Here is a 24,425-nt window from a genome sequence, read left to right on the forward strand (position 1 = left end):
TCTATTTGGCTGCCATGCAGTTGTTCATCCACTCATCAAATGTTTTTTGAGAATACACTCTCGGCCAGGCCATGAGGATATCATAGAGATATCATAAAAGAGGCAGGTGACAAAAGATAGCATCGAAAAAACAAACTACTTTTCTCAAGGGTTTGAATTCACCTAAGGAAGTTCTTAAACCAAAAAGTAGAATATGGAGCGAAAATAACGAAGAGAGATGGACAAGACTCAAACAGGAGGGACAATTTACATCTGTCTGATGTGGCCAAAGCCGATTTCGAGGAGATGCTTTTGAGCTGACTTAAAGAGAGAAGATGTTAGCCAGGGGAACAAAAGCATTCCGAGCGGAGGGAACAGCTAGTACAAAGACGTGGCGAGGCGAACTGCACGGAACGTCGAGAAATACAGGCGTGCGGAGTGGGGCGAGGGGCTGGCGGGAGGATATCAAATTAAGAAGCGGGAGAGGAAGGAGGGGCTTGAGGAGGAAGCCCGAACACGTCAGGACTAGTATAGCACTTCGGTCACCAGGCAGGAAACGGCGGCCCTGCAAGCGTTGAAATAACGTTCACTCCGCATAGCTTATGAGACACAGAGGTGGGGCCAGAACTTGCGTCGACTGATTTCAGAGTGATCCACCCTTGGCTGTGAAGGGACGGCCACGCCGCCACATTCGTTCCGAAATCAAAATTGTACCGACTTCATTTTCACAGCTGCCTGTGACCCGTCCTACTTGAGCTTCCCATTTCTTCTCAGTTCTCAACCTCCCAAGGACGCTCCCCGCCTCCCCGACACTACACTCCATCCGGCAGCCGGCGGCCCCTAACCGTGACAAGTCCCAGAAGCCGGCGCGCACTAGCCCTCGGAGACTACAGGTCCCAGCATGCAAAGCTCCCCTTCAGAAAAAGAGTCACTAACTGAACCATAATGCAACGCTCTAGAACGGGGAGGGGCTTTCTTGGGGGGAGGGCGGGCGACTTGTAGTGTCGCCTAGGCAACTCCAATTGCAAGGCAAAATACACTTCCGCTTCCGCTTCTGAGCCCTAGGACCGCGAGTCCACGCAGATTCGTCGCTATGACGCCATTCGCTTGCGACCGCGCGGGCCTGGAGGGTCTGTGCCGCGGCCTCTCTCCCGCGTGAAAATCTAGAGCTGCTCGTTCTTATCTGTGGCCTCTGACCTGGGAGCAGAGGGAAGGCGGCGAGATGACGGACCGCTACACCATCCACAGTCAGCTGGAGCACCTGCAGTCCAAGTACATCGGCACGGGCCACGCCGACACCACCAAGTGGGAATGGCTGGTGAACCAGCACCGCGACTCCTACTGCTCTTACATGGGCCACTTTGACCTTCTTAACTACTTTGCCATTGCGGAGAATGAGAGCAAAGCGCGAGTCCGCTTCAACTTGATGGAGAAGATGCTGCAGCCTTGCGGACCACCAGCCGACAAGCCGGAGGAGAACTGAGACCGCTGTGCGGGAGCATCTCCTGAGTTCCTCCCTTTTGCCGTCGTTCCTGCCTGTTCCTGAACCAAGTGGACCGATTCTCCGTGGCTCCTATTTCTCGTGCTTTCCTGGTGCAGCAGTGCGTAGCCGGGGGCGTCTCGCCTGGCCCGCCGTCCTGTGGACCTTTCCCAACGCAGCGCTGGGATAACCACCAGGACCCCTGAGAACTGAGACTGTGGAGAGCTCCTGAAGTCAGCTTGAGAGGGGAGAAGGCACTGGAATGAGACGGGATTTGGAGGCTCGTTTTTAGCTAGTTGATTGTCGTCGTTGCTTTTTCTATAAAGTTTAGAAATTTTTCAGTCTCTTGGTGTGGACTGCTTGTGTTTGGGTGGAGGGGTCCAGGGAGGGCTCTGGGGACTTTGGTTTCGTAGGGAGACAGAAGATGTGGGGGGTGTTGGGGAGGGGGTGAGCGGTGGCGGGATTGAGCACAGGGCCAGCGTGTTGCCAGACACCTAAGTACGCCATGCACAACCTTTATAATATTCCCCAACCTTGACTTCTCCCAAGATCTTGTTTCCGACCCATAATACCTTCAGTAATGAGGTTTGTGATCACTGTATCCCACCTTCATTTTCTTCCATTCAAAAAACCTTTGCCGGCATTGCCCATTTATATGTAAGTTCCATCCTTGGGACTGTGGGCACATTCTGAAAAAAACAAACAAAAACAAGCTGTCAAACGAATACTTTAATTCATTCAGCATTCAACGAATATTTGTTGAGCTCTATGTGGTGGGCATTTTTCGCTATGCTTTTGGAACTTATGCTTGGCGAGGGAGGCTGCACAGACTGTAGACATAAGTATTAGAAAATGTGCAGGATGGGAGTGCAGTAGGTTTGCAGTTTTAAACATGCTTATGTTAGAATAATGAGATGGTTACACTTGAGCAAAGACTTTAAAGAAGGGAGCAGAAGTAGCCTTGCGGGAAAACTGACCGAACTGCTTTCTATGTAGAGAGAACTACCACTGCAGTGGTCCTAATACCAAACTTGTGTCTGGCTTACTGGAAGAACAGCGAAGAGGCAAATATGGCTGGAAGAAGTGAGCAAGGGGAAGAATAGAGGGATAGGTGATGGAGGAGGAACAGATAAGAATAGAGGCTGATAGGCTAGTGCAAGGCCTTGTGACTTTTATCCTCAGGGAAATGGGGAGTCTTTGGGAGTAATGGTGTCATTAAGTAATGTGGCCTCACATAACAATCAGCAATTCTCAAACATTTTGGCCTTGGGACTTCATTACATTCTTAAAAATTATTGAAGACCACCTGCCCCCAAAGTCTGCCTGTGAGCCTTACAGCTGTTGATACTGACCAAATTAGAAATTAAAACAAAATTTTAAAATATTTACTAATTCATGTCAGAGTAACAAATAAAACCAGCACATGTTAGCGAAAACACTTTATAAAAAATAAAAGGGGCGCCTGGGTGGTTTAGTCAGTTGAGCACCCAACAGTTGATATTGGCTCAGGTCATGATCTCGTGTGTGAGACTGAGCTCCATGCTTAGCACGGAGCCTGCTTGAGATTCTCTCTCTCCCTCTCTGCTCCTTTCCCTACTCACACTCTTCTCTCTCAAAATAAATATTTTAAAAATAAATAATATTTTTCCAAAACTAATTTAGTGAGAATAGCTTTTTTTTTTTTTTAAATAACAGTTTTGCAGATGTTTTCAATGGCTTAATAGAAAACAATTGGAGTTTCCTATCTGTGTCAGTATTCAAACTCTTGCATACAAGGTTGTTTTTTGTTTGTTTGTATTGTTTATTAATATTAGGAGACAGAATCCCAAGCAAGCTCCGTGCTGGCAGTGCAGAGCCCAACATAGGGCTTGATCTCTTGGATCTGTGAGATGACCTGAGCCGAAATCAAGAGTCGGGCGCTTAACCCACTGAGCCACCCAGGAACCCCTGTGATACGAAGTTTTGGTTGAAGTTTGAAAAGTACACTTCACATAAATAATGTGGTAAGGGAGGAATATTCTCATAGCCTTTTCAAATAATTGTGCCTATGCTTTAATTCTCTAGCAAAACCCCAACAAGTGGTAATTTCTTAGAAGTTAGTTATAACATGGACTTTGATCAATGAACTTTTCATTCTGTTATGTTAAAATTCATTTATCTATCATGAACTTTGAAAGGATCCTTTACCCACATATGATTTTGTAACACCCTGCATCTGTCGTTTGGAAAGTATTGGCTCACTGAGGTACAGAAGCCTTCTGATGTTAACACATTTCATTATACATATCAAAAAATCACATTTATTAACATCACCACTGATCTCATCAGGAAAGTCTCATAACATTGGGAAGCTGAAAAACTCACAATGAGTGGTATTAAGTTTTAAACAATATTAAGTTTTCCTTGATAGCTTCCATTTGATCACTGGTAGCAAATGCTGTCTTATGTTTTCCTTGATGCAACAGGCCAACATGGTTCATTTTCAAGAAAATGTCTGCCACATACCCAATTCTAAGTAACTATGGTTTGTCGGTTGTTCAAGTAAAATGATATTCCTTGAGTGGGGGGTGCAGAGCCAGTTCAGTTTGTAACTCAAATAATAAGTGCTTTTCCTTGAGAAAACCACTGTCCTTTGGAAGCAGCAGAAACGCTTTATGGATATGACCAATTTTGTCACATGAAATATTTCAAAAGACATGCCCTCAGGGCTAAGATTTCATAAAATTACTACTTTTTACTGCATAAAGGACATTTTTAAGTGAAACTGAGTTGACTTTGTGGTTTTGTTTGTTTTTACTGAGAGTGCATGGCAGCAGAAAATACAAAGACTACCAGTAGTTTGGTGCCACTACCTTGATTCGCGCTGATTTGCTGGTTTACTTTCAGTTGCTTTTGTATCATCTGTACAAAAGTTAAAGCGGGTAAAAATGGCAAATCTTAGTATTATGAAAAGTGTTAACTTCACAGATTCCCTGCAATTCCTTTCCCATCATTTTTGCTTGGGAAAAAAAACCCAGATAGTAGATTGAAATATGGTTATTTAGATTTGAGTATTTGGCAGACGTTTTCTCAAGAAATGAATGAAGACTGACATTGCTCCGAGGAAAATAATGAACTGTTTCAGAGGATCCTTCTGGCTGCTATGTTGAGAAGAGACTGAGATGGCATAACAGAAAATAGAGTGTGATTGTCAGCAATTCAATAAAAGTCTCCACACTAATGCTCATTCCCCCAGCTTATGTTAGAGTAGGAGAGATTCACGTAAGTCTCCATCCTTAGAAAGCTTGATAAAGGTTTACTAAGTGGTATGAGGGTGAGCCCCCATCCCTAAATGGAGGCTGTAGCAGTACAGCAGACCAGCAGAGGTGACAACCTGCACTGGAGATAGAGAGGAAGGGACTGGATACCAAGTATGGGGTAGTCACCTGGGTGGCTCAGCCGCTTGAGCCTCCGACTTCAGCTCAGGTCATGATCTTGCAGCTGGGTTCAGGCCCAGTGTCAGGCTCTGTGCTGACAGCTCAGATTCTGTGACACTGCTTCAGATCCTGTGTCTCCCTCTCTTTCTGCCCCTTCCCCACTCGCACCGTCTCTCTTTCTCTCAAAAAATAAAAATTAAAAAATAAAAACAAGGAATCCAGTAAGTAATGTGAACAATAAGAACTGCAAGAATTTAAAAGGAAGTTAGTAACTTAGAGAAAGATATCATGAAGTGGTAGGATTTATATTGTTAAGCTGTACAAGGGTAGGTGTTTAGAATGGTGCCTGGCACATCCCAAGAGTTCAATAAATACTGAGTGTTGAATGTGGAAAGACAGAACTTAATCTAAATTATACACTGGGTCTATTCCAATTCATGTCCTTTTGTAGTTTTCAACTTCACCAAAATAGGTCATTCTAACGAAAAAAGATATTTGAAAACATGTTTCTTAAACAGTAATAATAGCTATCACATTGATAGCTTTTATGGTGTGCTATATCATATGTGATCTTTTGGCAGTACTACCTTTGTTTTATAGATGAAAAAGTTTCAGACAAGTAATTTGCCCAAGGTTATACAATTACTATGCGGTTAAGATCTGAACCAGGTCTTTCTAGCTCCAAAGTACAGTCTTAACTATACAGTTCCCCAAGCAGGTCTAATATATAAAAATCACATTAGAATAATTTGAGATTAGTTCTTGCCTCAGATTGAAAAATAGAAATATAAAAACTTTAGTAGATTAGGTTTAATAGAAGGAGTATCAGGCCAATTTGAAAGTTCTTACATACCATATAGATCTAAGTAAAAAATGTAGCTTGAAATGTATTGAATAAAGATAATTTTAATGGGAAAAGGAAAAATAATTAGTATGGGAAAAAATTCATTCAAGGTTCTGAAAGTAAACAAAGTACAGTCCAAATAAATTTTATTGAGGCTGATATTCTTTTTGTGTTGTAGTTCTGGTATAAAATAATATTCTTCTCAAACACAGGAGGGCAGCAGATAATGCTCTGATAGAAATTACTTTTGGAAAAAGCCCCAGACTTCTAGCTTTCTGCTAATTGGAGAAAATCAACTTTCTGTATTTATTTACAGTGATGTTGTAATTTGAAAGCCACTTTGTGAACTGTAAGGTGATAGCATGTTTTTAATTTGACAAATACATAGTGAATAGTACAAATCCCTGTATTATTCTTACAAAAATGAGACAAGATGTGGACCCTGCCCTTAAAAGGATGGTTGTTAGGGAAATAAATACAGCAGCACATAAATAATTCAATTTATCTTAGCAATGGTAAGTGCTGAAGAAAGATATAGGAGGAAAAGGCTATAGAGTTTACAAGAAGAGATGATTGCAAACTGCCAGTGAGGGAGTGAATGAGGTCATTGTTGAGAAAGAGGCTTGAGTGATAAGTAGGACCTTGAGTGTTAAGTAGGATTTGTATGTGTTAAGACAATGGCAAGGCATTATAAGCCTCTGGAGATCATACAAGCTACCCTAGCAAGGGTGGGAGAATTCAAACCACTTATTCCTATTTAAAACCTTTCCATTACTTTCATTAACTTCTCGTGGGTTACAGGATTTCCCACTCTATGCTCCTTGCATAAGACTGGAAAAGCAAGTTAAGGTTCAAATTCCAGAATAACCATGAGATAACAGCTACTGTTTGCGGAGTACTGACTATGTGCCAAAAACTTTTATATATTATCTCAATCAATCCTCACAACAACCCAAGGGAGTTTATTATCCCGTTCTACCAGTAAGCAAACAGACACAGGAAAACTTACATTGTTTGCCAAGTATCACTCAGCTAGTTAAGTGTTAAGGCAGGAACTTACACTCAGATCTGATTCCAGGATCCAGGCTCTTTCTTATAGGTCATTCCAAAACAGAATTCTAATTCCATGAAATGTTACAGATTTGGGGCTGGGGAACGGGGGGATAAAGACAGGGGGAATATCTTGCTCAAATAAGCTTCAGAAATGCCCCACTGCTTGGAGATTCATGCTTCAGATTAGTTTTTTTAAAGTTCTGCAGTAAGAAATTTTTCTTGGGGTGCCTGGGTGGCTTAGTCGGTTAAGCGTCCGACTTTCGCTTGGGTCATGATCTCGCGGTTCGTGGGTTCGAGCCCCGCGTCGGGCTGTGTGCTGACTGCCAGCTCAGAGCCTGGAGCCTGTTTCAGTCTGTGACTCCCTCTCTCTCTGACCCTCCCCTGCTCACGCTGTCTCTCTCTCTCCTAGAAATAAAACATTTAAAAAATAAATAAATAAAAATTTTTCTTAACTCATCACTTCCTAAACTTATTTGATCTTAGACTTTCTTTTCTCAAGAAACACTTGTAAAGATAATTTTGAGAAATACCTTTGGGGTATACACCTTTTGGCAAGGAAAGAAATTTGAATAGAGTGGGGTGCCTGGGTGGCTCAGTCGGTTAAGCGTCTGACTTCAGCTCAGGTCATGATCTCACAGTTCGTGGGTTTGAGCCCTGCATTGGACTCTGTGCTGACAGCTAGCTCAGAGCCTGGAGCCTGTTTCAGATTCTGTGTCTCCCTCTCTCTCTGACCCTCCCCTGCTCATGCTGTCTCTCTCTCTCTCTCAGAAATAAATAAAAAACATTAAGAAATTAAAAAAAAAATTTGAATAGAGAAATGTATTCAACACTGGGCTTGAGGAAAATGAATTTGGTGGCAACGTGTAGGTGGAATTCATAACCACAGATAACTTCCCTTACCTTCTTAGATTGGAATTCCCTCAGCTGAAAATGAATACCTTTTGTGAGTGAAGCACTCTTAGTTCTCAGCTCTGATTTTTTTTCATCTCTCCAGGGGTAGTAACTTTAAGCTATTAGAAAGAAAAAAGACTTATATTGTACAAATTAGTTACAAAGCTATTAAGTTTATTTTCCAGGGCAACGGCATAAAAAAAAAAACAATATTTTGAGGAATTTGGACATTTTTGTTCTCTAAATGTATTAATTCTGGAAGATGTATATACTGACCAGGGATTGATAGTAAGTGATCTGGCAGCCAACAATTGTTCAATTGATGATAATTTGTTCTTAATTTAACTGGCTTTTTATCTCACATCCCACATTCCTTTCAGGCTCCCCATGTCCTCCATTTTCCTTACATGCAACTCGCAGGTCACATATACCTGCCCACTCAATCACTTAGCACAGAAATAGTGAGCACTGAGACGGGGTGAGGGCACTGGTAGTACACCAGTACATGGAAGAATACATCTCAGCTCTCACACAGCGCAAACAGTCTGCTACAAACGGCCCTTTGAACCTCGATCTTTTCCATCTGCGTGACCTCAAGATCCCTTCTTTTCTCTGCTGCCCTCATTTCCTAGCCACTGTTCTCAGTTGTTATCTTGCCCTCCAGCCTTTTCTCTTATCGTGCTATCTTCCTGCTTTAACGAACCTTATACTTTCTTCCTCCATGTTGCCCCACAAAACCAAAGGCCTTCGAAACAGAAATGTCATCATGCCATTAAGAATGGGGGTAAAATGGCCTTCGAAACAAATGTCATGAAACCATTACATGGCATCAAAGAGTTTTGGGTGCTCACCTCCCCAGTTTCCCTCCTCACCAAGCCCTCCCACGAGCAGCGCAGAGCCATAGTCTCTGGTTCTGATCCGCCACTATCTTTTTCAGAATTCTTTCTTTACGATGAGGATATTATCACAGTCCTATCTCCTTCAACAGTTTCTATACAAGGATCAAGTTATATGTACTTTTTAGAAAAAGTTGTCTTTTTCAGCGGCACCTGGGTGGCATCTGACTCTTAATTTTGACTCAGGTCATCATCTCATGGTTGTGAGATTGATCTCCATGCCCAGCGTGGAGCCTGCTTAAGATTCTTTCTTGCCCCCTCCCCCAATATCTCTCTCTCACACACACTCTCTCTCTCTCTCTCAAAAAAAAAAGTTGTATTTTTCTAATTAAAAAATAAAAAAAGGACAAAGAATAATGTAACATGAATATTCCTTCTACCTCAAATTAAAGACTGATAATATTTTATCAAATGTTCTTTCCTCTCAACTATTTTTAAGCTAATTCTATAAATAATGTATGTATATGTAGCCCTTCTTAAAAATAAAAAGAAGCGTTGCAGATAAAACTGTTCCCTTTGATCACTCCTAGCCTAGTTTTTCCTCTCTCCTTTTGTGTATCCCATCCCTCTGACCGAAATAGTAACTTTGGTGAGTGTTCTTCCAGTTTACCCAGTAGACCAAACATATCTATCATCTATCTATCTATCTATCTATCTATCTATCTATCTATCTATCTATCATCTATCTATGATAGAGGTGTTTTGTAGTTTTGTACTTTTAAAAAATATGCCAATGAAGTGATTTGGCAATTCCTCAAAAAGCTAGACATAATTATATATGATATAGCAATTCCATTTCTAGGTATAGACCCAAAAGAATTGAAAGCAAGGACTCAAACAGATATTTGTACACCAATTTCAATGCATCATTATCAGAATAGCCAAAATGTGAGAACAGTCTTAGAGTGTCCATCAACAGATGAACGAATAAACAAAATACAGTATGTAATATATGCAAAGGAATGTCATTCAACCATAAATAGTAATAAAGTCCTGGTACATGCTACAACATAGATGAATCTTGAAGACATTGTATTAAATGAAATAAGCAAGACACAAAAAGACAAATATTGCATGATTTTATTTATATGAGGTATCTAGAATAGGGAAATTCATACAGACTGAAAGTTAATTGGTGATTACCGGAAATTGTGGGGAGTCATAAAGGGGAGTAGCCATTGCTTCATAGTTACAGAATTTTTGTTTAGGGTAATGAAACAGTTTTGGAAAACATGGTGGTGGCTGCACAATACTGTGAATGTAATTAATGTTAATGAATTATACATTTAAAATTATTTAAATGGAAACTTTTATGTTATATGTATTTTACTGTAACTTTTAAAAAATTAATAACATCAAAGCCATTGAATTGTATACTTTAAAATGAGTGAATTGTATGGTATGTAGATGATGTCATGATAAAATTGTGTCTGTATAGATACTGTGTGTGTGTATGTATATATGTATATATGTATATCCCAAACGAAAGATATAGATATGTAGTTTCTTTTTTTAATGCTACACTATGGGAATATACCACAATTTATATATCCAATCCCTGATTCAGGGCACTTAGACTCTTTCCAGCATTTCACTATTTCAAATAGTGGAACACCCTCACCTACCCCCTTAAGGGTGGGCAAGGTGTCCTACTCAGGGGACAAATGTGTATCATGCGTATTGAAATATATAAGTTGTAGAATTCTTATTTTCAGAAACTTTACTATTAACCATTCATTTAACAGATATACCAAGACAAACAGGGTCGCAACCTTTCTGGATCTGATAGTCTGGGAAAGAAGACAATCAGTCTTCAGGAAAGAAGACTGACAGACTCTTGAACAGACTCTTGACTGTCCCTATAAGGCAGCTCCTTTTGCTCTGTACTTTCCATTTGGGCCCACCTCAGCGTCTCCGTCTCCCTTCCCCCTTCCCCCTTCCCCCCTTTCCCTCCTATTGTTTTCATTTGTTATCTAACCCCCACACACAGCATTTTAATCATCCCAACCCCTTGAAAGAGGATTTATTTACATTTGTTTTGTTTAACCTTTAATAGTGAAATGTAAAATATATCTCATCATTTTTTATAAACTTTCTTTTAATGCTTACTTGTTTATTTTGAAAGAGAGTGAGGACAAGCAGGGGAGGGGCAGAAAGAGAATCCCAAGCAAGCTCCATGTTCAGCACAGAGCCTGACACAGGGCTCGATCCCATGACCCTGGAATCATGACCTGGGCCCAAATCAAGAGTCAGAGGTTTAATCAACTGCACCACCCAGGTGTCCCATATTTCATCATTTCTTATAAAGTATAACTGGTATACAATATCTTACAGGTTTCAGGTGTACATCATGGTGATTTGATATTTTTATACCTTACAAAGTGATCCCCAAGCCCCACGATCCCCACAATACATCTAGTTACCATCTGTTAACCAAAAATAATTACAATATTATGAACTATATTCCCTATGTCAAGAGTCCTTCCTTTATCCTTACATATCCATCTCAACTTTCAAAAAACACACACAAAAAATGATGTCTTGGAAGAGATTAAAAACAAATTTAATGTTTATTTATTTTTGAGAGAAAGACAGAGAGTGGGAGAGGGTCAGAGAAAGAGAGGGAGACACAGAACCTGAAGCAGGCTCCAGGCTCTGAGCTGTCAGCACAGAGCTCAATGTGGGGCTCGACCTCAGGAACCATGAGATCATGACTTGAGCCGAAGTCAGATACTTAACTGACTGTGCCACCCAGTCGCCCCTTGGAAGAAATTCTTCTAAAAGTGAGTTCAAAAGAATGTAGAGCTTGACCATCTCTTAGAACTTGTGTCTTCCTCCTAAGTTATCTCAAACTTTAGGTAATAAAGTATTAAGCATAGACAATGATTTTAGCTGATATTGTTCACAAGGTGAACAATAATTTAGTATCCGACACACTGTAAATGCTTCAATAATATTTTTTGACCGTTGACCTAGTAGAATCCATCATCAGACCACGTAAAGCACAGTCCTGGGCACTGAAGAGATATAAATATGATAAAATAAGGTCACAGTTAAATAAGCAAAACACAGTACATCCATGAATCTACAGGTTCTAGAACAGTGGGTATTTGATAACTTTATGTATTAAATGACGAGTGAGTCAATGCATGAACAAATATACAAGAAGCAATGGTGATTGAGTGAAGGTGAGATGGACTCAAACAGAGATTGATTATGCATCTTTCCACCCTTCAGTCTCAAAATAGAACTCTGATGTATTGTGATGTGTTAAAAGCCTCACCTAAATGATTTTAGTACTACCAAGTATGATAAGCATGGTAGGTTTTCCCCCGAGCCTCAACATCTTTCAAAGAAATGCACACTTGTTCTTATCACTTGACATATAAATAAGTGATGTGAAAAATAGCAAATACCCAAATAACTTGACAATTTCACACAAAATGAAAGACTTAAGCAAAGTAAATCTCAAAATATAGTTTAGATTGAATAAGCAATTTCACAATATCCATTTTTATAAGATTACATGGGAATTCTTGCCCTTAATTTCCTGGGGAAAGTGTATTTGGCTAAAAATAAAGCATCTCCCATATGTAGTAGAAAATAGCTACTGATTTATGGAAAATGAAATCTGAGATAAATACATCTCAGAAAGGACCCACTTTGGGGTTGATGAATACAATGTAGTAGCAGAGGACTAAATATCTTCCAGTTAATTTAAATGGACCTGTAATTATTAGAGTCTGAATTATGAAAAGTTAATATATTTACACTCATGAGGTTGTAAGCTGATCTGACATTCATTTTTTTCTCTCTCTCTTCAGTATTCTCTCTGGCTTTTGTTCTATCTCCCTTCCCATTTATCTCCTTGTGATTCTTGCTGTTCTGTGATAAGATAATTAACAGATAATTAGTGTAGTAAAGCTAATACATCTTTAACCTTTTCTCTCAGCCCTAGAACTTCTTTAGAATTCACACACTGAAATGAGTGGTGCTAATTAAATTTCACACACTCTGAAGTTTGTGTCACAGAGATGGGATTTGTTAAGGTAGTAAATACGGCATGTTTCTGTAAAGGATTCCACAGTTTGATAACACGCATTTATTTTTATATAATCAGCATTATTAATGGAAAATACAATATTAAGTAATATTTATATACTTCCATAGGTTGGTACAAAAGAAGGTTGGAGAAGTTATTCATTTGTATTAGGAGTACTTAAGTACATTTAATGTACTAATTATATTTGAGCTGGTTTCTCATGCCTTCTTATCAAATCTCTGAAAAAAAATTAAGGGTGATGAATTTATTTAACAAAAGTGTTTTTTGGTTTATTCACTAATTAAGCCAGTAAGTTTGCTCACTACAAATTCAATAATGAGAAACAAGCAACGACATTACCCAGGCCAGGTCTGTTGGAAATATTTCTGGTGGGAAGGCAGATGGAACTGTCTAGACGCTGTTACCAGAGACCCATCCAAAGGGCATGCCTTTGCCATAGCATCATGTGCACGGTAAAAGGCCAGTGTTTCTCCTAATAGCCACTCTTTTTAAAGAGTCAATGTTTGGAGACAAGTGTTGTTGGTTCTGTATTTCTGGGAGGATTTTAATTTTTAGGAAACATGCACACACACACTAAATAGATAGGTATAGATACATAGCTATAGATATGTAGATTATAGATATCACTATACAGCAAGTTCTTTGCTATTCAAAGCCTGTTGCCTCAAACTTGTTCTCTATCAAGTTGGGGCTGCCTCATGCCTATATGAAAGTTATATTCGTATATATACTCAATTTATCCTTCTTCTGTAATGAGGAGTTTGCTATATATCTAGGTTACTTTAAAGAACTTTAGGGTCCCTTTCAATTCTAATGTATCGTTTTTTGAGTTTATTTTTATTTATTTTGAGAGAGAGGTAGAGAGCAAGCTGGGGAGGGGCAGAGAGAAAGGGAGACAGAATCCTAAGCAGGCTTCACACTGTCAACACAGAGCTGAGTGTGGGATTCAAACCCATGAACCGCGAGATCATGACCTGAGCTGAAATCAAGAGTTGGTTACTTAACTGGCTGAGACACCCAGACGCCTCTATAAAGTATCATGTTTAATTTATATAAAAGCCGGTTTTTGGCCTTAGACACAAGGCCCTAGGCAATTACCAAGGTAAAAATTGGTTCTCATTCTATGAGCATATTTATTTTTGAGTTTCAAATAATAATATATGTATAGATTTCTGAAGAAACTCTGTTTCCACTTAGACTTTGGGTTTTAAAATTCCAATTAGTATTAATAATAATCACCTCATTTTTTCAAGTACATATATGAGATAATAGCGGTTTTTATGAGCCTTAAGTGGTATGATTTATTCAGACTAACTCTAAGTTGCTGAAATTTTAGGTGTCAGACTATTTGTGGGAATGCTAAAATGCAATTTTATACACCCAGCATGTTAATAATCAACATCAGTTGGCTTATTTCTGCCATGTTAAGCATTGAAATGAACATGACATTTACACGTACACCAAGTGTTGTACCCAGAATGACACATCTTCTCTTTGTTCTTCAGCCTAATCTGCTGAATATTTTCTCTTCTGGATTTCTACCAAGTAACTGAATCTTGAATATCAGTAGTGCATGGCACATAAACCTAAAAAGGATTTAATTCAAACTACCCTCTAGTTTCTACATGAGTATCTTTATTAACAGCTTCCTTGAAACAACACTGTTGGTTTTAAGAGATAATGTTAAATCTATATTCTAAATTGGTGTCATGGCTTAATTTTTTGTAATGAGAGATTATGGTTTTCAAAAGGATAGAGCTTACCACAAATATGTGGTTAATAAGGTCCAAATTTTATCTGTTACTTAGTATACTTACCAAAATTCTTCCTGATTAAGCCACTCACATGAAACTGTATTTATTTCATTCAGGGTGAACAAAAGAATCCAAGTAGAATGCCAAACTTACCTGGGCGAGATTGGTGAAGGATTGTCCCTTCCTACCCAAGAGGAGCTGGAATGGAAAGACCACTTTATTCATTTTTAGCACAGTGCTGGTATGTGATAGGAATGTAATAAATATTTGTTCGATGCATCTTTATAGCTAGGGATTTGTCTTCCCTATTGTAAGTCAGGATTATATTAGTTGCAAAAGAAGATGTTGAGATCCACCATCTGAAACAAAAAGAAAACATAGGGACTCATGTCACTAATCACTCTGAGTGCTTCTGTCTTGATGCTTTATGATCCAAGACTTAATCCTGTGACCAGAACTTTGGTTTTCTCTCTTAATTTATTATTTTTTTAAGTTTATTTATTTAATTTGAGAAAGAGAGAGAGAAAAGACAACATGATGAAGGGTGGGACAGAGAGGGAGAGAGGTAATCCCAAGCAGGCTCCACACTGTCAGCGTGGAACCCGATGTGGGGCTCGAACCCACAAACCATGAGATCATGACCTGAGCCAAAATCAAGAGTCGATTGCTTAGCTGATTGAGCCACCCAGGAGCGCCTCTCCCTTAATTTCTTATTTTTATTCCTTGGTGCTACCTCCATTTCCTGAAGGCTGCCAGTAGCTCCAAGGGCTATTAGTTCCAGGTTCAAATTCCAGACTTTCCCTAAACCCATCATTCTGGTCAGGGGTATTAATACATTGACTAATTTATCCTTGGTCATGTGTTCTATGCCTGGATTGTATGTGGATCTGATGCTTCCGGAGGTACCTAATCCCCAGTAGCCAAGAGGATGGACCTATTGAGAGAAAGAGGGGATAGTTATCGGGAAAAGATTGAATGGACACTGGACAAAAACAAACCATAGCTATCCTCTATAGATGCTTCTACTAAGGCTGTTAAACAGTCAACTACATGCAACATACTGCATTTTGTTTACTTTAAATGAACATTGTATTCACATTGTTATGTCTCTGAAGTTGGGTTGTATCGTGTAATCAGAGACCCTCTTCTGAAAGAAGCAGGTCTTGAACTTGGCATTTCAGTAAGGATGTGACTCAGGTAAACAAAAAGGAAGGAGAGGTACTTCTTTTTTATTTTAATTTTTAAAATGTTTTTAAATTATCTCTGAGAGAGAGAGACAGCATGAGCAGGGAAGGGTTAGAGAGAGAGGGAGATACAGAATATGAAAAAGGCTCCAGGCTCTGAGCTAGCTGTCAGCACAGAGCCCGACATGGGGCTCGAACCCACGAACCGTGAGATCATGACCCGAGCTGAAGTCAGAGGCTTAATCGACTGAGCCACACAGGTGCCCCAAGAGAGAGGTACTTCTAAAAGGAATAGAATAGATAGCAAGAAAACAGATGCAGGTTAAAAAAAAAAATGTATTTTAGGAGGAAAGATGCCCTAGGCCAGAATGAGTTGTTCAAGGAAAGTCAAGAATGGAAGGTTTTCACTGTGTTTGAGGCTAGATTGTGAAAGACCCCCAAATCCCAAACAAAGGAGTCTGGACTCCATATTATGAATATCGGGGTAATGGGATTTCTGAGCAGAGATTTGCTTGTTCAAAGTTAAACTTTTAGAAGATTAGCCTGGAACCAATATGAAGAAAAGATTGGATAGAGAGAAAAGGGTGAAGGAGGTGGAAGGCGCAGGATACAAAACACAGAACGAGAAAGTTCTGTCACCAATTATTGGAGAATGAGACAGAGCAAATATTCTGATAAAGCAATAAAATTAAAAATAATAAAAGGAGAACAGATCCATTTCAAGATGGCAGTGTAGGAGGGTTTTGAACTTATATCCTCCCATAGGCCCACTGAATCTACAGCTACATATGGAAAAATTTCCTCTGGGAAGAAACCAAAAAATAACTACCAATACTCACAGATTGAGTGAACACGAAACAACCCACATCCAAGCGGGTAGAAGAGGCTGAGACATAGTCTTACTATAAACCTCACCTCGTTGTCAACACAAAATCAGGAGGGAACTCACAACCCTGAGCTTCTCCCTGAGGGGTGAAGGGTTTGACCCTACATCTGGCTACCCAACTTAAAATCTGCACCTGAGAAACAAGCCTCATAAACATCTAGCTCTGAAAGCCAATAGGGCTTGCATTCACAAGATCCACAAGACTGTAGTGAACTGAAAAACTGTCCTTAAAGGGCTCTCACAGACCTACCTAACCCCGGGCCCAGCATAGAGGCAGGTGAATGAAAAGCATCTAGACTTTCTGTGAAAGAGATTTATTTGCTTGTCTTAAGGTGTCCACCTGACGGGCAAGCGTGTAATTTAGCACACTTCTAGGGAGTTCCTGATACATTCTCCAAAGAGGCCAGTGAGTGCCATCTTTACTCTCTCCCTCTGCCTCACTCCAGCTCACCAGTATCTCCCGAAAGGAGCTTACACATTTGTCTGGTGCCCTGATTTTTGTGGCTGCAGCCCAGGGGACACCTCTAGATTTCTGGACTCTAATGGCCAGCAGAACTTAGTGTCATGATACCCCAGGACTATAACAAACCGAGAAAGAGTTCTTAAACAGCTGTCACCCCTGGGGCACAGCAGAGAGGCAACCACAAACTGAGGCACCCAGTCTTGCTGTGATAGAGGCCTACTGGCTTATCTTCATAGCTGTGGCCCGAAGGGCAGGCTTCTAATTAAACACACATTTAAGAGCCGACTTAATCTTCTCCAGAGACTTCAGAGGATGGATGCTACCTTTGAGCTTTCCCTCTGCCTTGCTCCAGAGCACTGGTATTTCCCAGAGTGGAGCTTCTACATGTACCTGGTGCCCAGGTTTTTGTGGCCACCACCTAGGAGGCTCCCCTTTATTGCCTGGCTCTGTGGCCAGTGGGGCATGCTTTTGGGGGTTCCATGCAACTGTAACAAATGGACAGGTAGTTCTTGGCTGGCTCCCACCCAGAGGGCACAGCGCAGAGATTACAGATTCCTTCCCCCCCCACCCCCCCACCCAGGGTATTCCTGCAGAAGACATCTATTTGCTTGTTTTGAAGCATCAGCATGAAGGGCAGGCTTCTGGTTTGGTACACAACTAGAAACCTACTGAGATGCCCTCTGGGGATGAAGGTCAGTGCCATCTTTGTGCTCACCCTCTGCCTTACTCTCAGTCAGTACCATCTTCCAGGGCTGGACTTGCACACTCGTCTGGCACCCTGACTTTTATGGCTGCTGCTGAGGGGACACCTCTTAATTCCATGGCCCTGGTGGCCAGCAGGGCTGATGCTTCTGGGTTTCATGGGACTGTTACAAACGGAGGAATACTTCTCAACCAGCCACCCTTACCCCGGGCACAGCAGAAAGACAGCAGACTAAAACACACCCCTAGTGTTTCTGTAAAAGAGGCCTATTAACTTGTCTTTGTGGCTGTGGCCCGAATGGAAAGCTTCTAATTGGACACACGTTCAGGGCTGATTACAATCCAGCCCAGAGACCAGTGAGGCCTGTGATACCATCATTATGCTCTCTCTCTACTGCGCTCCCGGTGATTGGCATCTCCAAGAGAAGAGCCTGTGTGCACATCTGATGCCCTAGATTTGGGGTCTGCCACCCAGAGGACATATCCCTTGTTGCCTGGTTCTGGTGCAAGTGAGGCTTGTGTTCATGGGTTCAACAGGACAGTAGCAAAGAAACAGTTGTTAACTGGCTATTACCCTCAGGGCTCAGAAATCTTCTCCCAGTCTTCCCCTTCAAGAGGTATATTTACAAGCTTTTGACAGAGGGTGGATTCTAATGAGCCTGAATCTAGATGCTGCCTGATCTCTTCACCTTTGGGACACTAACAGGTCTTGGCGCACTCTCAGATACTGGGAGCCACTAAAAATAAAGGAGGATGCTTGGACAATCAAAAAGGTTTGAGAGATGACAAAGAGCTAGGACAGGGTTGAACAAGAAGGCTTATCTCCTACACAAAGCCACTGCTTCAAGACTGGGAAAGGTGGCTATCTTATCCAATGCACTGTAACCAACAAAAAGAGCCAAGGAATCTGCATCAATGGAAAAATGGATTCCAAATGAAAGAATAAAGTAAAAATCCTGAAAAAGACCTTATGATATGTAAGTAAGTGATTTACCTGATAAAGCGTTAAAAATAATGGTCATAAATATGCATACTGAGCTTAGAAGAAGGATGGATGAACAAAGTAAGAATTGCAACAAAGAGAAAATCTAAGAAAGTACCAAAATCAAAGTCACAGAGTTGAAGAATACAGTAACTGAACTGAAAAAAATACCCTAGTGGGAATTAACAGCAGACTGGATATAACTTAAGGTAGGACGGGGGAGTTCGCCCAGTCAGAGCAGCAAGAGACAGAATGAGAAAGCATGAGGATGGTTTTAAGAGGTTTATAAGGTTACATGAAGTAGAACAGTGTTAGCATTATAGGGCTCCAGAGGAGAGGAGAGAGAGGAAGGGACAGAGAATTTATCTGATGAAATGACAGCTGAAAACTTCCCTAGCCTGGGGAAGGAAATGTTCAGATCCAGGAATCCCAGGGAGTGCCAAACGAGATGAACCTGAAGAGACACACACCAGGACACATTATAATTAAAGTGTCCAAATTTAAAGACAAGAAAAGAATCTTAAGCAGCAAGAAAGGGGCACCTGGGTGACTCAGTCAGTTAAGCATCTGACTTCGGCTCAGGTCATGTTCTCATGGTTCGTGGGGTCGAGCCCTGCGTTGGGCTCTGTGCTGACAGCTAGCTCAGAGCCTGGAGCCTGTCTTCAGGTTCTGTGACTCCCTCTCTCTGACCCTCCCCTGCTCACACTGTCTCTCTCACTCTCTCAGAAATAAATAAAACATTTAAAAAAGCAGCAAGAGAAAAATAAGTCAAGGAAAAGGGAATCCCTGTAAGTCTATGAGCAGATTTTTTTTTAGCAGAAACATAGACCAGAAAGGAGTGGCATAATGTATTCGAAGTGCTGACGAGAAAAACTGCCAACAATGAATACTCTACTAGGCATAATTTGTTTGGAATTGAAGGAAAAATAAGGACCTTTCCAGACAAGCAAAAGCTAAAGGAGGTCATCACCATGAGCCTGGCTTTACAAGAAATGTTAAACGGACTTCTTTAAGCTGAAATGAAGGGGCGCTCATTAGTAACAGGAAAACACGAAAGTCTAATTCTCACCAGTAACGGTGGCTGTATAATAAAATTCAGAATAATCTAATGTTGTGAAGGTGACTGGCTAATCACATGTAAAGCTAGTATGTAGGTTAAAGGACGAAAGATGATAATAATAACTATAGTAATTTGTTAAGGGATACACAAGATAAAAGGTATAAATTGAGACATCAAAACCATAAAATGTGGTAGTGGGGAGTAAAAATATAAATTAATTAGATATAAATTAATATAATTTAATACAAATAAAAATAGAATGTGTTCAAACTTAAGTTTCAGATACATAGAGGGATTTTTGCAACAAAACAAACAAAACAAAGCCCTACCAAATCAATTGCATCTTTAATACAATGTCTTTTTATTCTAGGAAGGTTTCCTTTACAGAAGTCTTTGAAGATAGAAAGTGAGGTGTTCAGCATGAAGGACAAAAAGGCATGTGTGACCAGCAACTTTTCACCCAAGTTCGCTCGGAACTGATCTTCAGAATGCAAACCTTGTTCTCCCGAATGTTCTCGGAAGGCATGGTGGATCTAGGCAACATGGTCTTACACAGAATAGATCTGCAAAGGCATTTGTATCCATTTCTTTCTTGACCTCTCTATTAACTAACTCTGACTAGTTCTGTCAGAAGAGACAGGGACAGAAATTGCTAGACCCTTTCAAGTGTCTCAGTGGCTGGGGCTTTCCACTGCTCTTCAAGAGTATTCTCAGATCTATCCCACACTGCTTTATTTGGATGGGGATTCCCTGAAGCCCCCCTGAAACTAGAGAAGTCCCCCAGAGCCACGAGGAAATTGGCCAGTGGCCTGTACAGGCTGAGAACTAATTAGTGATTTCCTCCTCCTCCCTGCTTAGACCCCTTTAATACAGGCTTTACACAGCATGGAGGGTTAGGATCTAAGGCTCAGGATCAGGTCTCTAAGGATCAGGGGGTTAAGCCGCCTAGTTTCAAATTCTGTCTCTGCCACTTACTGGCTATAAGAAAAAACTTAGAAAGAAACCTAATTGGTTTGTAACTGATTCCTCATTCATTAAATAGGAATAAAAACCTATTTATAGGCTCGTTGTGGAGTGAGTCTAAACAGTTTATTATGCATAATGAGTTTAAACTAATACCTGGCACACTGTAGGTACCCAATAAGTGTGAATAATTACAATTGTGCCATATCCTTTATGAAATTTCCACAACATTGAAAAATTATCAAGTCTAGAAAAATATATAAAACCCATATACTTATTAAAAAGTTATACATATGTGATAAAGTACAAAACTGTAATGTCTATATTCACTTGGTAAAGACACTGAACCCTACTGAGTTCTGGTTTTTAATCTACGAAACACAATGTTTCCCCACAGACACTAAAAAATCAGCATGTCTGCACACAAATAAGCTGGATTCTTCTGGTTATTTTAAGATAATTGCTTCTATACATCTGAAAAAATGTAAAACATAGCCCTCATAATCAAGAGATTTCATGAATATATGGGAAATTTTTATTTCTTTTAAAATCGGTAAATTTGGGGACAACTGGGTGGCTCAGTCGGTTAAGTGTCCAAATTTGGCTCAGGTCATGATCTCACAGTTTGTGAGTTTGAGCCCCGCATCGGGCTCTGTGCTGACAGCTCAGAGCCTGGAGCCTGCTTCAGATTCTGTGTCTCCCTCTCGCTCTCTGCCCCTCACCACCTCAAGAATAAATAAACATTAAAAAAAATAAATCGGTAAATTCTTAAAGACAGATTATTCTTATAATAGAGCATACTGAATCAATATACATAGCTGTATAAAACAATGATAACTGGTTTTGAATTTCTTCCAAAATAATTTTCTTTTAACTCCTGTTGATGTATCTTCAGATCCTATATTATGTCATCATTCTAATCCTAGGGAAACCACTAGAATATGACTAACTCATCACAATTAGTATACCTAGTAAATAAAATATTAAACACCAACTGAAATGAATGCAGGAGAAAAAGACATCACTGAAACACATGTGTTTTTGTGAATGACCCATAAGGTAAAGAAAATACAAAATGTAAAAAACAAACTGAGTGGCCTAGGTTTACAGGAAGTATTGGGTTAGAGGAACAAGTACCTCTAGGAAGGAAGTAAACATACAAAGGCAGAATGTGGGACAGTCAGACATTATGGACCTTGTTTCTTCCACAAGTCAATGACATGGAAAATAAAAAATTAAATAGAACTTAGGAGACATAGTAATTAAATGCAATGGGTGGAATTTGTATAGATTTTGAGTAAAATGAAACAAAATACAAGAAACAGGTGTGAAAACACATTTTTGAGACACTTGAGGGTTTGAAGATGACCTCGGTTTTATACAAGTTCAAGTTATTGTTAATTATGTTAGTGTGATAATCGCAGTGATATTGTGTCACAGGTGCATAGTGAAGGAAGAAAGGATGAAGTAAGAGAATGTCTGGGGTTTGCTTTAAACACATCAGCAAACGACGCAAAAGAAAAAAAAATGTGATATCCATGTGGCCAAATCTTGGCAATTATTAAGGTTCAGCAATGGTTTGGAGAGGAGGCTGATTTTACTATATTCTCTTCTTTACATATTTAAAATTTTCACAATGTATTAGTCTACTAGAGCTGCCATAATAAAAAAAAATCACAAATTGAATGTCTTAAACGACAGAAATTTATTTTCTCACTGTTCTGAAGGCTGGAGATCCAAGATCAAGGGGTCAACTGGGTTACTTTCTGGTGAGGATTATTCCCGGCTTGCAGACAGCACCCTCTCCCTGTGTCCTCACATGGCCTTTATGTCTGTGCATGAGCACCTCTGGTGTCTCTTCCTTTTCTTAATAAGATTCCGGTCATATTGGATCAGAACCGCACCCTGATGACTTCGTTTTACTTTACCTCTTTCAAGACCCAATTTCCAAATACAGTCACTTGGAGGGTTAGGGCTTCGACATGAATTTTGAGTGAACATAATCCAGTCCATAACACATAATGAAATTAACTCACCTTGCAAAATGATGGATGTACAGTTTGAAACTGTTACTAATTTTTTCTAGTAGGTAAAAATACTATAACTCCATGTAATTTTAGCCTATTAAAATGCAATTATTTATTTATTTATTTTTCTTTTATAGTGTATTGTCAAGTTGGTTTCCATATAACACCCAGGGCTCATCCCCACAAGTGCCCTCCTCCATGCCCATCAGCCCCCTTCCCCTCTCTCCTATCCTCATGAGCTCTCAGTTCTCAGTATTCAAGAATCTGTCATGGTTTGCCTCCCTCCCTCTCCCCAACTGTTTTTTCCCCTTCTCCTCCCCCATGGCCCTCTGTTAAGTTTCGCCTGATCTACTTATAAGTGAAAACATATGGTATCTGCCTTTCTCTGCCTGACTTATTTCACTCAGCATAACACTCTCAAGTTCCATCCATGTTGCTACACATGGCCAGATTTCATTCTTTCTCATTGCCATGTAGTATTCCATCGTATAGATAAGCCACATCTTCTTGATCCATTCGTCCGTTGATGGACACTTAGGCTCTTTCCATGTTTTGGCTATTGTTGAGAGTGCTGTTGTGAACATCGGGGTACATGTGCCCCTATGCATCAGCACTCCTGTATCCCTTGGGTAAATCCCTAGCAGTGCTATTGCTGGGTCATAGGGGAGTTCTATTGTTAATTTTTTGAAGAAGCTCCACACTGTTTTCCAGAGGGGCTGCACCAGTTTACATTCCCACCAAGAGTGTATTAGGGTGCCCGTTTCTTCGCGTCCTCGCCAGCATCTAGAGTCCTCTGATTTGTTCATTTTAGCCACTCTGACTGGTGTGAGGTGGTATCTCAGTGTGGTTTTGATTTGTACTTCCCTGATGAGGAGGGATGCTGAGCATCGTTTCATGTGTCTGTTGGCCATCTGGATGTCCTCTTTGGAGAAGTGTCTGTTCATGTCTTCTGTCCATTTCTTCACTGGATTATTTGTTTTTCGCCTTAAGCTTCTTAATAATTGCTTTGCCTCTTCTTAGAGCTGAGCTATTAGCTATTTCCTTGGGGTTATTTACAACCTCTCTTCCCTCTCCCCAGAAAGTCTGTAGATAGAGAATATTGAAAGAGCATATATAATCTAGATATATAAAATCTGCACAATTGTGGGTTATTGATGTATGGCATGGTATGCCCCGGAGTCTGGCTTTTTTGAAATGTTCAACCTGATGGATTACCAAAGGAAACAAGACCTCTAAATAAGGGTACCATCCAGTAGTTGTCATGTAGCCAATAAAAAAATCCTCCAAATTTCTTAGGAAAAAAAAAATCTTTGGGGAAAAAATCATGAGGGAGGAAGGTAAATGGTTCGGAGAATGGTGTAGGATGCTACCACTGAGCCTAGTGAATATAACTATTGATTTCTAAGGAAGGAGGTAAAGTAGAATGGTTGGGTAGCTCAGATTCCAGGGGTAGGGGATGGGTGCAGGTGTTCTAAGGTGTTCTGCAGTGGTTAAGGGCCAGAATCTAAAGTAATGAGAATAGACACTCACTGACAAAGTTTGACGGCGAGGGAACATAGACTACAAGTCAATAGTTTAAGGGACTAGCAGAGCTGTTGGGAAACTTTACATTAATATTAATAATTATTACATGAAGAGTAATTGAGGCCTGGGCTTAAAGGCAGAGACCCAAGAGCCAACAAAGTAGAGGATTTTGAAAACGCAAGTAAAAAGTGACAATTGATAGAATCTAATCCTGGAGAAATGGAAGGTTTGGGGTGTAAGCCACAGAGATTAGCTTTT

At 40.2% G+C, this 24,425-nt stretch overlaps 1 protein-coding gene across 1 annotated transcript; it reads left to right on the plus strand.

The window, feature by feature from the left end:
• The first annotated feature begins 1,073 nt into the window (after positions 1-1,073).
• SF3B5 (splicing factor 3b subunit 5) lies at positions 1,074-1,803 on the plus strand. The gene has a single exon (XM_039230903.1). It carries the CDS (start codon positions 1,202-1,204, stop codon positions 1,460-1,462), a length of 261 nt encoding a protein of 86 aa, XP_039086834.1. The 5' UTR covers positions 1,074-1,201; the 3' UTR covers positions 1,463-1,803.
• The last annotated feature ends 22,622 nt before the right edge of the window (positions 1,804-24,425 follow it).

This window comes from Hyaena hyaena, unplaced genomic scaffold (assembly GCF_003009895.1).
Source record: "Hyaena hyaena isolate Hyena2069 unplaced genomic scaffold, ASM300989v1 scaffold_52, whole genome shotgun sequence".
Taxonomy (NCBI): domain Eukaryota; kingdom Metazoa; phylum Chordata; class Mammalia; order Carnivora; family Hyaenidae; genus Hyaena; species Hyaena hyaena.